Source organism: Artemia franciscana, unplaced genomic scaffold (genome assembly GCF_032884065.1).
Source record: "Artemia franciscana unplaced genomic scaffold, ASM3288406v1 PGA_scaffold_51, whole genome shotgun sequence".
Lineage (NCBI taxonomy): Eukaryota > Metazoa > Arthropoda > Branchiopoda > Anostraca > Artemiidae > Artemia > Artemia franciscana.
The window spans coordinates 139,557-157,664 of NW_027062692.1; the positions used below are offsets into that span (position 1 = coordinate 139,557).

Consider the following 18,108-nt stretch of genomic DNA (forward strand, 5'->3'; position numbering starts at 1 on the left):
CGCCATGTGTCGAATGTAGTTTCAATCAGTCAGAAGAAACAATAATCAAATGAAAATAGTCTTTTTCGTTTTTATGGCACTTGGTATTAACCAAGTGACATATAGCAATCGCAAATTCTGTCGGTCTGTCGGTCCCGGTTTTGCTACTTTAGGCACTTCCAGGTAAGCTAGGACGATGAAATTTAGCAGGCGTATCAGGGACCGGGCCAGATTAAATTAGAAATAGTCGTTTTCCAGAATTATAAATAGTCGTTTTGACCATCTGGGGGGGGGGAGTGGGGGCCCGTTAATTCGGAAGAATTGGAAAAATTCAAATATTTTTAACTTATGAACGGTTGATCAGATCTTAATGAAATTTGATGTTTGGAAGGATATCGTGACTCAGAGTTGTTATTTTAAATCCCAACCGGATCTGGTGATATTGGGGGGGGGAGGGGGAACCTAAAATCTTGGAAAACACTTAGAGTGGAGGGATCGGGATGAAACTTAGTGGGAAAAATAAGCACAAGTCCTAGATACATGATTGACATAACCAGAACGGATCCGCTCTCTTTGGGGTATTTAGGGGGGGGGGGTTTAATTCTAAAAAAATAGAAAAAATGCGGTATTTTTAACTTACGAACGGGTGATCGGATCTCAATAAAATTCGATTTTTAGAAGAATATCGTTTCTCAGAGATCTTACTTTAAATCCCAACGGGATCTGGTGTCACTGGGGAGGATCTTGGGAGGGGGAAACCTAAAACTTGGGAAACACTTAGAATGGAGGGTTCGGGATGAAACTTGGTGGGGAAAATAAACACAAGTCCTAGATACATGATTGACATAACCGGAACGGATCCACTCTCTTGGGGTAGTTGGGGGGGGGGGGGGGTAATTCTGAAAAGTTAGAAAAAATGAGGTGTGTTTAACTTACGAACGGTGATTTGATCTCAATGAAATTTGATATTTAGAAGGATACCGTGTCTCAGAGCTCTTATTTTAAATCCCGACTGGATCCGGTGAAATTGGGGGAGTTGGGAGGGGAAAACCTAAAACTTGGAAAACACTTAGAGTGGGGGGATCGGGATGAAACTTGGTGCGAAAAATAAACACAAGTCCTACATACATGATTGACATAACTGGAACAGATCCGCTCTTTTTGGGGGTAGTTCGGGGGGGGGAGTTAATTCTGAAAAATTAGAAAAAATGAGGTATTTTAACCTACGAACTGGTGATCGGATCTTAATAAAATTTGATATTTAGAAGGATATCGTGTCTCCAAGCTCTTTTTTTAAATCCCGACCGGATCTGTTGACATTGGGGGAAGTTTGGGGTGGGGGAACCTAAAATCATGGAAAATGCTTAGATTGAAGAAGATCGGGATGAAACTTGGTGGGAAAAATAAGCAGAAATCCTAGATTGGCATTAACATAATTGGAATGGATCCGCTTTGTTGGGGGGGGGGTTAATTCTGAAAAAATAGAAAAAATGACGTATTTTTAATTTACAAATTGGATCGGATCTTCATGAAACTTCGTATTTAGAAGGATCTCGTAACTCATATTTCTTATTTTAAATCTCAACCGGATCCAGCGTTATTGGGGGGGGGGGGGTTGGGGGAGCGGACATCTTAAAAACTACTTAAAGCGTTGAGATCAGGATGAAACTGGACGGGAAGAATAAAAACTTGTCTAAGATACGTGACTAACATAACCGCACCGGATCTGCTCTCTTTGGTGGAGTTGGGGGAGGAGTAATTTTGAAAATTGAGGTATGTGTAACTTACGAAAGGGTGTCTAGATCTTAATGAAATTTGATATTTAGAAGGATCTTGTGCTTTAAAGCTCTAATTTCAATTCCGACCAGATCCTATGACATTGGGGGGAGTTGGAGGGGGGAACCGGAATTCTTGGAAAACCAGAAAATTGGGGTATTTTTATCTTACGAATAGGTGATCGGATCTTAATGAAATTTGATATTTAGAAGTAATTCATGCCTCAGAGCTCTTATTTCAAATCCCAACCAGATCTTTGACATTGGGGGGAGTTGGAGGAGGAAATCTTGGAAAACACTTTTAGTCGAGGAATCGAGATGAAGCTTGGTGGATAGAATAAGCAAATGTCCTTGATACATGTTTGAAGGAACCGCACTGGATTCGCTCTCTTTGGGGGAGTTGGGGGCAGGGGTTAAGTGACTTGATGAGTCAGGTGCTTCTTTGACGTGCTAGGACGATGAAAATCGGTAGGCGAGTCAGGGACCTGCACAAATTGACTTGATTATGTCGTTTTCACAGATTAGACCGTCTGGGGGGCTTAAGGGAGAGGAAAAATTAGAAAAAATTAGTTATTTATAACTTACGTTCGGGTGATCGGATCTTAATGAATTTTGATATTTAGAAGGACGTCATGACTCAGAGCTGTTATTTTAAATCCTGATCGGCATTAAGCCTCTTGTTTTCCTTTTAAATCCATCTATTGATTCATAGAATTTTGTTACAGCTCACACCATATGATCTCTTGGCTCTTAGCTCTTCTCAGCCTCTGGATTTATTGCCTGTACTAACGATTGAACTTTTATGAACTATATATATATATATATATATATATATATATATATATATATATATATATATATATATATATATATATATATATATATAATATATATATATATATATATATATATATATATATATATATATATATTATGTGTATGTATGTATGTATATATATTTTCTGGGGAGCGAGGAATGTGCCCTCGGGTGCTAGTATAGTGTTCTAGACTTTTGCATCTGAGACTTAGAGGCTATTGAAATATCATAGATAACTTCATCCCTATTTTGATATATTTGATATTTTGATAAATGTTTCATCCCTATTTTGAACTGTTTTACTTTCGTTATTGAAATATCATCTCAATAGTCTAAAGCTAATTAGCTATATCCGAAATTTTGCTTTGTGACCTTTTGACCCTGTTCGGACTAAAATGGTTTCGAGGGAAAATGGTAAAAATCTACGCTTTGCTGGATCTGAGTCTACGTTTTGGTCTTGTCGTTAACTCCGTCGAAATATCGAAAATGGATTTTCCGTCGAAATATCGAAAATGGATTTTAAGAGTACTGTTTTCACGTTCTCCAAGAGTGCTGTTCTGACAAATCCTGAATGAAGGAGTTTAGCGAGTATCCCTCTTTGTTTGCTCCTTCATATTTGTTTGTAGGAACTCTTATTGAGAATTAGAAAAATCGGCCTAAAAAAAAAAAACTTGTTGAGAATTCACTACCACACGGAAACATACATCGAACCACAGAAAGGTCCATCGGCCCTCATCTCTAATTGTTGATGAATAATTGTACACCGTTGCATATAAATCAATGAGGCTTCAATTATTTGTTGGATAGCTCTTCTTGTTTCTTCCTTCTGGCTATAAAACCCCTTGTTTTCCAAGTTTTTCTTCTTTGTTCTCGATCTCTCTAAAATTTGCTTAAATTTACCTAAATCACACTAAAGAATATAAAAGAAAATGAACAATTTAGTTTTGTCGAGATTATTACTACCAGACAGGTCGTCCATTTTATGGAAAAAATTGCAAACGCTGTTCTGTTGGGAAATTATTACAAGTTAATAGGGATGCTAAGAAAATACTTGCAAAACTGAAAAAACAACAATCGCATTTGAAGCAGCAGAAGAAAATTTCCCAACTGGTTGAAAAAAGCTTACATGTGGTAAGGCAGACGCGTTATAAAAAAACGTCAAAGTATAAGGCTTAAATCCAAAACTTTGAATTGGATTCTTACCTATCGCACTCTGCCAACTGGACTAAACATATGACTTGGTTTTGTGTCGCATATGTAGTTAATGAAAGTGGAAGAGTACATTGATTTGTTGTGTTTTAGGTAGAGGACACAGCAGTACGTTGCGTTCAGCGCAATGTTCGAAAACTGCTTGGAGTCCGTGAATGGCCTTGGTGGCGTCTCTTAATCAAACTTTCTCCTCTTTTGAATGTTCACCGGACAGAAGAGGAGCTTCGCTCTGCTACGGTAAGATTACATCTCATGAATATAACCTATTTATCTAGGTAGGTAGGAAGGTAGGTTTTATTTTTACCTCCAACATAAACATAAATAAAAATGATGTCACTAATAAATTATTGCAGCAAAAAGGAAGTCCTGAGGACTTGTACTGCAAATTCATGTTATGATTTATATCTTATAAATAAATATCTAAACAAAACAACTCATGATTATCCACCTAGCCTTTCTTAAATATGAAAACAACAACACATACACATGAACACAATACAACAAAATAATCCTATTAAATATTATTTACCGGTTCCAGCCCCCACTCCACCCGAAAAAACTGCGAAAGAAACATCAAGAACCTCCTGCCCTTGAAAACCTGTTAGTTAAATAAAGTGTTTTCAATTTATTTTTAAACTTTTATAAAGTTACAGACTCACTGATGCTAGCCGGCAGACTATTCCAAACAGAAGGCCCTATTTATCTTACAGAAGGCTTTGGCTTCTCGCTATACCCATTCAGGATTTTCTCTCAGAAAAAGAAAAGTGGAATTTTGCCTCTTCTGCAGTATGGGAGGGGAAACAGTATGTGTTAGGCAGTTACAAAGTTTTTAAGTATAATAAACATACGGCTAAGTAGAAATCGGTCCTCATATAAAACATGCCCAAACGGTATATATATATATATATATCTATATATATAAAAATAAGTTGTCTGTCTGTGTGTCTGTGGATCAGGTGACGTCATGTTTCTATGTTGACTGACGTCATGTTTTCGACTGACGAAATTACAGACCGGGACATCGGGACACAAATGACGACCGGGACACCGGCACATCTATCTATATATATAAAAATAAGTTGTCTGTCTGTCTGTGTGTCAGGTGACGTCATGTTTCTGTGTCGACTGAAGTCATGTTTTCGACTGACGAAATTACGAAATTACATTGGGACACAAATGACGACCAGGACACCGGCACATAGGGAATATAAATGACGACCGGGACACTTAAAGAGAAAGCGACCGAGACACAAGGAATGTTCGATTAGCAATCACCATCAACAAAGCACCGGGACACAAATGACGACCGGGACACAGGGAGTATAAATGACGACCAGGACATAAGTAAAAAAAAGCTAAAAAAAAACTAAAAAAAGGTAAAAACTACCAAAAAACTAAAAAGAAAAAAAAACTAATAAAAAAAATTAAAAAAACTAAAAAAGAAAAAAAATAAAAAAAGGAAAAAAAATGAAAAATAAAGGAGAAAAACAAAACTAAAAAAAATAAAAATAAAAAAAAATAAAAAGAAAAAAAGGGGAAAAATACAAAAATTTATTTCATCATATACCATTTCAAAAACGAATGTATAGCCTATACAAACCGGGACACCGGGATACAAATGACGAACGGGACACAGGGAATATAAATGACGACCGGGACACAGGGACACAACTACAACGGGGACGCCGGGGGGCACAGGGGGATATATAAATGACGACGGGGACACAGGGAATGTTCGATTAGCAATCACCATCAACAAAGCTCAAAGGCAATCATTAGAATCATGAGGTATAACTAAAAAAACTAAAAAAAGGTAAAAAACTAAAACCTAAAAAAAGACCAATTCAAAAACGAATGTATATACAGACCGGGACACCGGGACACAAATGATGACCGGGACACAGGGACACAAATACAACGGGGATGCCGGGGGGCACAGGGGGATATATAAATGACGACGGGGACACAGGGAATGTTTGATTAGCAATCACCATCAACAAAGCTCAAGAGTAATCATTAGAATCATGAGGTATAGATCTGAATACGGATTGTTTTCCCATGGACCATTATATGTTGCATGTTCAAGAGTCGGTAAACCAGACAATCTATTTATATGCACAGACAATTGGACAGCAAAGAATGTTGTATATTTGCAAGTTTTACGTAGTTAAAAACATATATATATATATATATATATATATATATATATATATATATATATATATATATATATATATATATATATATATATATATATATATATACAGGTTGGACATAGGGAGACAACTACAATGGCGCGTAACTAATATGGCGCGTTACGACTTACGCGCGCGGGGGGGCTTGGGGGGGGCGCGAAGTGCCCCCACCAACTAGGTGTTGGGGTGGCGCGAAGCGCCACCCCAACAGCTAGTATATATATATATATATATATATATATATATATATATATATATATATATATATATATATATATATATATATATATATATATATATATATATATATATATATATACAAGAGAATTAGAAAAATTTTACAATTGATTTGAATGTTGGCTCAAAATATTTAAACTAGAATTAACTTTGTCTGAACTATTACAGTTGAATTTCAAAGTTGAGCTGAGGATCGCAATCATTCTTTCAGTCAGTTCGCAATCAAATAAATCAGTTTATTCTCAGAATACCCAAAAAACACAATTCAAACTTCTGGCCCCACAAAAGGCTCTACGGCCTATATGTGCAAGGGGAAAAACTGCACAACTAAATTAACACATAAAAAAATTAGTTAAACACTAATGAAAAACTGTCGTCCATCTTTCAAAACCAGATTAAACCAAGCCACGAGAATTACTTTGCACAAGGAAAACACTACTCACAACAAAAAATTTCAACCCAGCCTAGGGACATCCATCCCATCTTGAAAAAAAAAATGAATAGTAGACATAATTAATCTAGACGTTAAAAAAATTTAGATCCTTTTGAAGGTGCCAAACTAGTGACATTCGGGACCAGATCCATGTAGGGCATTCTACACGATATGACAAGCAGTTATCTCATTGAGATTGGACCTCACCGATGGAGCAAATGGAATATTAATATTCTTTGAATTAAGAAGATGATGTGCAGACCGATCAGTGACAGAAGATGTAATAGTTTTTAAGGCCATAGGACCCCCATGGAGTTGAAGAAAAGTGAAAGAGGAATACAAAAGAATTTAGAGTGACTGTAAATCAAGTAATGGGCTGGGTGAATTTTTATTTATTTCTTGTATAAGGATTCTTGACCTATCATGTAACTTTGACAGTGGTTCCAAAAAAAAAGAGACAAAACGTGAAACAGCTTCAAATGACATGTGTTACGAGAAATTGACTGAAGCAGAAAAAAAGACTGACAAATCAAGGGATTGTTGTACAAGAAAAGGAAATGTTGGGCACCTTTCAAGACACAAGAAAATGTCCTTGCTGTCACGCAATTTTTAGCATAGCACAAACTAGCCTCAAGAGGGACCCTTGAAACAGATTACATACTAGACAACGGAAACTACTTAGGTCTTGTGAAACTCAAAACCAAGTTTAATCCAGTAATGAAAGAACACATTTCAAGAGTTATAATAAAAAAAGCGAATTTGTGTGTCTTTTGTTAGGAAAACCCTCCAAAACGAGCTTCTTTCCTTAAAGGGAAATAAAGTACGGGGGACTAATTTAAAAAGAGCCGAAAAAAAAAGCAAGTACTTTGCATTAGTTCCAGACTTCACTCTAGATTTAGGCAGAAAAGAATAATTTTTTATATTCATGCGAAATATCCATGCAAAAAGTGACAAAATAGTAGAAATATGTGAAAGTTTCGTTGGCTTTGTTGAAATCGCAGACGCCAATGGCAAAGGCATATCTGAAACCGTTTTTAAGGCCTTAGAAAAACTATGATCTTGAAATTTAAAATTCTAGAGACCAAGGCTACGACAACGAGGCCAGCATGAAGGATAAACATTATGGGTTACAGAAATGAATCAGCAAATAAAATAAAAGAGCCTTTTTTGTCCCTTGTGACTGCCACAGCTTATACTTCAGGGTTTGTGATGCAGGTTTCTGAAGTTTCCAGTTCCGAAAGTGACCTAACCATTGCTAGAGCTTGCTCCTAGAGTGGGTTTTGACGTCTGAAGACTGGGCCTTTAACTGGGCATACTTCGCCATTGAAAGATCTCTATATAACACTGCTGGACCACGAATCAACTCACTGAAAATAGTTGAGATATCAGATTGTCCAAGTTCACTTAGCTCTCTGCGATCTTCGGGATGATCTCTCATTTGAGATTAGAAGCAAAGCAAACTCTTTGGCCACAACGCTTGCTGTCATGACATCTTTTTTTAAATTAACTTGGTCAGTAAGATGCTACAATCAAAGGTAATCAGCTTTCCTATAATTGTAGACACTTTCTAAACCTGAGTATCCGAATTCTTGTTTAGCTTTATTATTCTGGATATCCAGACTAGGTGTGATTTTAAGACAAAATCCATAAAACAGCAAAAATCTACCAGGGACAGTGAAAATGGAAATTTTATATATTTGTTTTTATTGGTCGAGTGGAAACTTACACACAGTTTCAAACAGCTTACACACAGCTTGAAGATTAGGATTTTTTGTTTCTCGAATAACCTGGCATGGCGTACTCTTTTAAATCAACTTGGTCAGTAAGATGCTACAATCAATGGTGATAAGCTTTCCTAAAATTGTAGACTGGTTGAAATCCATTTCAAAGTTTCAATCGACTGTCGTTAGAATCGATATTGTATCTAATTTGGTGAAAGTGAAAACGTTAGCTGAATAGCAGAACGTTTAAGTGAAATTCAAAATCACAAGATTCAGGAAGAAGAAGAAACATTTTGACTATACAGGTAGAGACGAATATCTATCTTGCCCACAAGAAAAATTTAAAGTTGATTTCTTCTTATCGATAGTCGATTCTGCTTACTCAATTGTGGAAGAAAAGTTTGAGCATACTTCAAAATTTTAATTTTGAACTGCTATAACTGAATAGCTGCCCGAACTGAACTGACTGCTGAACTGCTGAACTGAATAACTGCCCGATCGACAAAGACTTTGTCAAATGCAAACAGATTGTATAGTTAATATAAAATGGAAATGATCAAGGTGATATTAGAGGGGACGAACTGTGCGACGAGCTGGTTTCTTCTGAAGCTTTTATTAGTTCATCAATTGAACTATATGTTCAATTACAAGAACTATATATCAATATATATGGAAGAAAATTTTCATAAAGGGGCCGCAGGATTTTTTAGCATTATTTAAAAAAAACAATATATGAATTATATATCAATAGCAATAAATAATTTTTTTTTTAATTTCATAGAGTTCTCCTTAGAAGCCTAATTTTAAAATTTAGTTGAATATCCTTAAATTTAACATAAAATTGCTATAAACTACAACTAAGAATATTGAACCTGTTGAAGTCAATCAATAATAAACAAATTGAGGCATCAACTTAATGTTCTAAGTGGTGCAAAAGCGCACAAAAACAATGGTTTTAGACCTTAAATTTCTATTTTTATGCCCCAGACTCCCCACCATTTGGGGGATAAAATGTGAGTCTTGCATACTTGTACGTCTCACCTTAGACCAGCCTTGAAATTAAAGATAATTTGTTAAAAATAATAGACAACCGTAACAACCGAGATAATAAATCGCAAAATACAACACAACAGTCTAATCGATTGAATAAGGAAAATGGAAAGAGAAATGCAGGGAACAAGGAAAAACATTTCCTTGAATAACTATTTTGAATAAAATGGTGTATTTGTAATGTGGATTGTAAGTTATGAAATATTTTACATATTATTTAATATGTAAAACGATTATGTGGATCGCCAGCTCTATCGTAAGAAGATATATTCTAAAATATTTCTAGTGAAATTTTCCTATTTATGGTCGTGTTTAGAAAATAATAACAATAAACATTGTAAAAATAATCTTCTCCTTTTTTTTTTTACCAAATTTCGTAAAGGTATTCAAAATACTGGATTGTTAACGATATCAGAAAAAAAAATCTGAAAAAAAAAATCAGTTGTAAACTAAAACAATAAAACAGACATGCTCTGACACAACATTATTCTACTTTGTATGACCGCTATGTCCTTTATGTCTCATCCCTATTCATATGAAAGGTAATTTAGATAGATTACAAGCAAGATAGATTTACAAAAAATAAAATCTTCTATATCTTCCACCTTGGACAAAACTGGCTTCTTGTGAGTAATTTGGACGTTTTGTTTGGTCTTTTAACAAATTTTTTTTCGGTATATTCATAGATATATTAATTTTTTCGTTAATTATTTCTTTTTTACTGTTTTTTTTTTGTACTCTGTTTTGTGCCTGTTGGTTATAAATAAAGAAATTAACTAATGACAGTCTCTTTCTAACCCTAAATTGATAAACGTCTTAATCCTTTCCTCCCCCCTACTTTGTCTCTGTTCATGTGAACTGACATGGTATGATGGTTAACCGTTGATTGAGGCAAAAAAATAATGGGGATGATAGTAATTTAATTTATTTACTAGTTAAGACATTAAAAACGATTATCTACGAAGCTTTTCAATTTTCGTTTTATTTTAGGATGAATTGACGACCCTGCGCTCACGACTTGATATTCTCGAAAAAGAGAAAACTGAATTGAAAATGCTGAGCAGTAAGCTAGAAATTAAGGTATGGCTGTGTTTTGAGCATCTTGGAAAAAAGAAAATTAATTTTCTAATTAATCATTTGTATTTTTTTTATTCTGTCATGTCAACATTTGTCTATTAGGAAAAAAAGAGGCTATACTTTTCCTATTATGTGTTCAAGGTTTGATTGCAACAACGTTATTTTTTTTTCCGTTTTTAACTCAGAAAGGTGAAAAAGAAGACATAATTTCAAACTCGTGACCTGTCTAGATGAATTTTTAGGCAAAAAATTCTTTTAGGCATATATATACCTTATATATATATATATATATATATATATATATATATATATATATATATATATATATATATATATATATATATATATATATATATATATATATATATCATGAGAAGAGAAATCACCAATGCTACAGCACAAACACAAAAAAAAAAAAAAAAAAAAAAAAAAAAAAAAATTTATTTTTAAAAAAAAAGAGACAGAAGGAGAAAAGGAAGACTGTTTTCTTAAATTAGTGATTAATATAGACCAGCACTTGAATGAGGCCTTAACCCTACTCATCCATACAATCACATAGGTCAAACAGCATAGCTACACACAATCAACCATAAAGAATAATCCATGGACAGGCAGTCATGTCGTCAATAAGTATAAGTCGTCATTTACCAAACAATAGAAAAAATAATATAGACAAATAATTCAGAGGCAACACCCAACATAAGGGCTCATCAGGAGAATACACTGGCCTATATAGGGTTTCGCCACTCTAAATTCTCTACCCAGCACAGTGTTGTGGCTACCACAGAATATCCATGGCATCCCCGCGTCAGGGGATATATATATATATATATATATATATATATATATATATATATATATATATATATATATATATATATATATATATATATATATATAATAGTAACGTGTCAAAAATGAAATTAAAAAACAAAAAAATTGTTCGGTTAGAAATCAAGCGAAAGCGAGATTCTAAAAGAGTCAAAAATGAAAGTAAAGGAGAAAGAAATATTATGTTAGAAGAACAACGTTGTTGCAATTTTCGACGCCATCAAACCGTGGTACAAAACCAGTACAAACCAACAAAGATGGCGTAAACTACACAAGTGTTAGCTACAAGTAATTGGGACCCTTCAATGTTGTATGTATTGATTGTGGAACCCTCCATTTTCCTAAGGAGAGAATAGCAAACAAGGGTGATTCAATTGAAGATAGCTACTTCCTAGGTTGAATTTCATTACCACCTCCATCATTTCCAAATGAACTGGTTTGTTGTTTCAAGGATGTCAATTACTCTCTTAAGAGTTCCAGAAACAATCGAAAATTGAATTCATGTTTTGCTTTAGTTCCATTCAACGTAAACGATGATCAAATCATCAATAGTCGTGATGTTTTCAGCTTCAAAGGATCGTAAACCCCTAAAGGTGACTTTGAACCACCTTCGTATGGCCAAATGTACTTTGTAAACCCCGATGAAGCTGTTGAAGAACGCCTGAATATCCATTGAACATCCATTAAAGAGGATGATTTAAATCAGTGTGCTACTTCACTGAAACAGCCTCGGTTAAAAGACAAGCGACAAATGGAATCAATGTATAAAAGTCTGCAGTGTAGATGTGCTGGGGGCCGGCGTCTTCCTTACTGTTCTCGTGGTATTATACATAATGTATATACTACTACTATTGCTACTAGTAACTCACCCCAGCACCAAGCTACTTGAGGCCAACACTGCTACGTACGCTCCTCCTCTATCCCAATCTATTCAAAGCCTACCTCTTTACACCTTCCAGGAAGTTCTCATTTCCTTTAAATCTTTCTTTATGAAAACCTCCTACCCCAAACGAGGACGACCTGCTTTCCGTTTAGCCGTAGGCGGTTGGCCGAAAAGGACAATCTTCGGCAATCTGTCATCCTTCATCTGCAGAACGTGTCTTAGCCATCTCAAACTTTTTTTCCTTATAGCCCTAGAAAGCGGGATTGAATTACATTTTCCTTACAGCCTACAGTGTGAAACACGGTCAGTCTGCCGAGTACTCAGAACAATCCAAAGCAATTTCTCTGGAAAATATCTAGTAAATCTTAATCCGATTTATCGGAGCGCCCATGCTTCAGAGCCATATTTGACCACTATCATCATCGTACCTTCTAATATTCTCATCTTGGTTTGCAGACTTATCTTCCTACTCTTCCAAACTTTTTTCAACTGTGAAAAAACACCCTGAGTCATTGCTATTATACTTTTGACATTTTCACTCGTCCCGAAGTCTTTACTAATAATACTATCAAGGTAAGTGAAGCTGCCCACCCGATCAATCTTTTCGTTACCCAAAGTCACCTTTTCATCTTCGCTTAGTCTTCTTAGCATTAATTTTCAAACCTTTTCTAGCACCCGGAACTCGCAAAACCTCTAAAATTTCATTCATTTGCTCACACTTTTATCTAGGATGATGAAATCGTCAGCATGATCCAAGTCCAGGAGAGTTTTTCCTCCCTATTTGATTCTCTGGTCTCCCATTGCCTTTCCTGCGCTCCTTAAAACAAAATCCATCAAAATCGTCTAATAAAGGGGGATAGAACGTAAGCCTGCTGAACTCCTGATTTAATACAAAACCAGCTGCCAACCTCATTTCCTGCCTTAACAGCAGCAGCGTTACTCTCTTACATAGCACTAATCATTTTAATTTATTGTTTGGTATACCATACAATTATAAGACCTTTGCTAAAGTTTTTCTAGCAACAGAATCGAACGCTTGTTCATAATCTATAATACTGAAGACCAAAGGTATTTGACAACTAAGGCACTTCTTAATTATTAACCTAAGAGCGAAAATTTGGTATCTTCTCTTCAAACTTTGTCCACAGCATCTCTCGGTCTAAAAAGTATCATATTACTAAGTAATTTGCTACCTATAGAGACCAGACTAATGCCTCGATAATTACGACACTCACTCTTGTCACCTTTCTTATACAGTGGTTTAATTAAGGTTTTCCTAAAATCATTAGGTACTTCCCCAGTACTTCAAACAGTTCATATTAACCAACTATAACAATTTAAACTGAAACTCGAACGAAATTTTAAAAATGAAGAATCGAAGCTGACATTAGCTTAAAAACGAAGTTTTGTTTTTAATACATGGATCAACAGAAATCAACAGAATCTACTATTTAGGCTGATTCTAAATATGCAAAATTATGTCCTTTTTATGTTCTTAATTATTGACCTAAGAGCGAAAATTTGGTCACATCCTCTACCTTTTCTAAAACTACACTGTTTTTCTCTTCAAACTTTGTCCACATGATACTAATCTCTCAGTCTAAAAAGTATCATATTACTAAGTAATTTCCTACCTATAGAGGTTTGACTAATGCCTCAATAATTGCGACACTCACTCTTATCACCTTTCTTATGCAATGGTTTAATTATTGTTTTCTAAAATCTTTAGGTACTTCCCCTTTTTCAAAAATCATATTCATAATCTTCAGTTCCATATTTCTAACCTCCGAGCCGCCATTATTTTTTAATCCTTTCAGTACAGTAGCTCATTCTTTCCCAAAAACAAATCTTTATTCACGTTCAAGGTATCACAGACTTTTTCATTTTTCATTTCCTCTATATCTTTTCCTGCAAATCTATCTCGGTTTAGCACATTCTCAAAATTGCCCACCCATCCTTCTTTAACTCCTTCCTTATCATTAATTGTGGCCCTGTTCCAATCTTTAAAAGGGATAAGTCTGGATTGCCTAATCTTATCCCTGGCTTCCATTTCACGCCTCCTCAGTTCATATTTTAGTTATTTCTCCGCTTTCTTTACATTATTTTGCTTTCAAATGATCTATCGCTCAGATAATGGTTTTACAAACCCCTTCTCCTCTGTATTAAACATGCAGTTTTTTCACCAATATTCCTAGGTGCGGTCTTAACTATCTTGCCTATGACACCATCAGCAACTTCACAAATCGTTTTTCTAAAATTGTTCCGTCCATCTTCCACATCAAATTCTGATGTCAAATTCTAAACTGTCAAGTTTAGTATTCAACTGTTTCTGGAAAGTTTCTCTTAAATCTTATTCTGGAGTCTACCAACATCATAATTTCCAGGGAGGTAGTTACCCTTCCAAAATTTTAGCTTTAAGTTAACCCTAGACAATGCTAGATGATGATCTTTACTTTCAAAATCAATAACAGCACTCCTGTATACCCTAGTATCTTGTATTGATCCTTTCAGTCTCCGTTTGACCATAACATAATCAATAAGTATTAAATTTGCTCGGAAGAACACCAGCTGACAGACCACTGCTCGAAGAGCTCCTTTATAAGTGTATGAAGCGGAATCGATCCCACAAGCGGGGCACTAAACGAACTCAACGGATGATCCCAGTTATCGTGTCATTAAGAACAACCAGTCACGCTTCAAAAACTTAACCCCGTCAACCTATTCTTGTTGAGATAGATTACCCAATAAATGCCAATATGCCATCTATTATTCCTTTCAATCAAGCTCTGGTATGTTCGGCTAGTAGTGTTCAGCCCCCCCCCCCTATTAAGGTCAGTGAATTTTAATTAGAAAAATAGAATGCCAAATTTTCTCGTTATAAACTGCCAGTCATTATGTAACAAAATGGAAGAATTTGAAGTTATCATCCGTCAAACATCCGTATCCCAGTTATCGCAGTTACAGAAGCGTGGAATCTTGATAGGTCATCAGGTCATATAGCAGGCTACGAAATTTTCCTGAGCACAATGTGTTGATCGAGGTGAACATATACTAGGTGGAGGTGTTGCCTTGTTCAATGGAAAGACATCCCCTGCAAATTATTACTGGAGTTTTTGATCCAGCTCATGAAGTATTTTGAGCTATTTGCAAACCAAAATCTCTTTTCCGTTGTTTTTTCTTGTATTATAGTCGCTTCACTATATTACCCACAAAGTTCCAGAAACCGGGGTGACTTGGTTCTCCACCTCCAAACGACTATTGATCACCTGAGAAGTATATACATTACCCCAGCTTTTATTATAGGAGGAGACTTTAACCAGACCAAGAAGAGTTGGTTATCATCTTGTTTGTCTTTAAAACAAGTAGTGCACATACCTACCCATTCTTCGGGGAGCATATTGGGCCTTATAATCACAACCTGTGATGATTGTTACTCCCCCTTCGTTTTCTCTTGGTCCCGTTGGCATGTCAGACCACATCGCAATTCTTTGGAAAGCAAGAGAGTCCTTTCCAAAGCCCAAACTATCCCGTGTCACTGTGCGTCCTTGTATGGATCCGAACATCTGTGAATACGGTCGATGGATCGGCATGTGTGACTTCCCCGAAGTGCACAGTAACAAGCTGTTAGATGCTATGGTATCCGATTTCAAGGCCACTTTATACTGTAAATACCTAGAGATCTTTACAACAAATTCATTTGTTGTAGATGAAAACGACAAACCATGGATGTCTCTAGCTGTTAAATCACTAATAAAAGAGAGGTCTTTCCTCTACTGCTGTGGTGATATTGTCAACGGCAAGAAATTTTGAAATAAAATGGTCTCTTTAGTAAAGAAAGCTAAAGCTCGCTACGGTTGTGAAACCATGCCCTACCAGATACTTATTTCAGACCCCAAAAAGTGGTACAACGTGAAAAAAGTGGCCGGCGAAGCTCCTGACAGCAGTAAAAATATCAGCAGTGCTGATGGATCTTTCATCGGTGCAAAAGAAGTTAGCAAATTCCTCACCACGATCTGCACTACCTATCCATCCATTACGGCTGATGAAAAGTCCACCATACTTGAAAAATGTGAGCCTGAGAGCGGCATATTTGCAAGTGAGTTTGACGTTTACATTGAATTACGTAAGATTAAACCGTATGCATTTTCATACCCTGGTGAATTACCTGTCAAATTGCTACTTGAATATGTAGCTGTCATAGCATTACCACTGTTCATCATCGTAAACGAGTGTTTTACTTCCGGCTATTTCCCGTCCCAGTGGAAACGGACCTATATCAAAGTTACTCCTAAAAAGCGCCCTCCTAGTACATGCGACGATCTCCGCTCGATCTCACTTACACCTTGTTTGGCGAAAGTAGCTGAGTCCCTCATACTCAAGTTTCTTCTGAAACAAATTCATGGGCGTATTGATAAATTCCTGTATAATGGACTCCCCAAGTGTAGCACTAGAATCTACCTAGTACGGATGTTTGCGTACGTCTTCCAACGGCTCGAAAAAGATAGCTGTCTTGTCGACATTTGCGCAGTGGATTTCAGAAAGGCTTTTGACCTAATCCGCCACCTGACCACAGGCATGAATCTTCCGGAAATGGGTGCCAAACGACGCACCCTTGGCCTTGTGTTTGACTTCTTAGCTGTTGAAAACAAAAAGTCTAAGCACTCCACGAAAACAATTCGGATTCATCAGGGTCATATACTTTTTGCGGGTTCCCACAAGGTGCGAAACTAGCTGGAATAATTTTCCTGGCTGTAATTAACTCCCTGCTTAGTTATCGCGACGACCGTTACAAGTTTGTAGATGGTCTATCCATATTGCTCGCTTACCTAGTCAAAAATACTATCATAACAAAGGAATTTTCAGACCATTTATTTGATTTTCTAAAGACCGAATGCTCAAGTCATGACCTTACCGTCAACGTAGCCAAGTGAAGGTAATTCGTTTCAACCCTCTGAAGCAGAGTATAGATATGCCTCTATTCCGTTTCCCGATTGTGAACGAAATGAAAATCTTAGGATTATTTTTCACTAGTGACTGCAGTTTCAGTGCCCATATTAATTTAACCGTCCACAAGGCTACTGCAAGCCTTCAGACACTTACCAAAATGAGGCGTTTCGGGTGTGATGCTGAAAGTCTTTTCCATGCCTACATGTGTTATGTTTACCCGTTGCCCGAGTACGTGAGCCCGGTGTGGGGTCTATCTGCTATCCACACGGCATACCTATTACGCGACATAGAGTCCGCCCAGAAAAGAGCAACAAGGATTATACTCCGAAACCGAGACATACCTTATGATCTAGCGAAATTAAATTTATCTACACCTAAAGTCTGGCTTGAACACCTGATTCTACAATTTGGAAAATCCGTCCTAGCCAATACGAGCCACCGATCACTAATACCCGAACCAGCCCCTCCCAATAGTCGAACTCGGTTACTAAACATACTTCCACCGCATAAAGTACGAACTAATCGTTACACCAACTCATTTGTGCCTTTTTTCACATCGATTTTCAATGCTGAGCCGTAGTATTTGATTTTTATTTACATGCAAGAATTTGTGAAAAAAAAAGCAATTAGCAGCTTCCGATTTCAACGCCACTTGATATTGTAAAACCTAGAGATCTTTACAACAAAATCATATGTTGTTAGTGAATGCGACAAACCGTGGATCTCTCCAGCTATTAAATCACTAATAAAAGAGAGGTCTCGCCTCTACTGCTGTGGTGGTATTATCAACGGCAAGAAATTGCGAAATCAAATAGTCTCTGTGGACTATTTGATTTAAAAGAGCAATTAGTATACTATTATTAATACCTTCCCAGCCTAAACAAGACTTAGCAGCTTCCTTATTCATCATAAGCCCTACTCCCTGTCTATGTACCACATCCTTCCTGCCTGAGT

The 18,108-nt window shown here is 36.3% G+C and overlaps 1 protein-coding gene across 1 annotated transcript in view; it reads left to right on the forward strand.

Moving 5' to 3' along the window:
* The window catches only part of LOC136041945 (uncharacterized), a 58,037-nt gene that overhangs the window by 12,118 nt on the left and 27,811 nt on the right, over nt 1–18,108 (forward strand). Inside the window, exons 3-4 of the mRNA XM_065726759.1 lie at nt 3,874–4,017; nt 10,407–10,496. Coding sequence (XP_065582831.1) covers nt 3,874–4,017; nt 10,407–10,496 — 234 coding nt within the window. The remainder of the gene's footprint in view (nt 1–3,873; nt 4,018–10,406; nt 10,497–18,108) is intronic.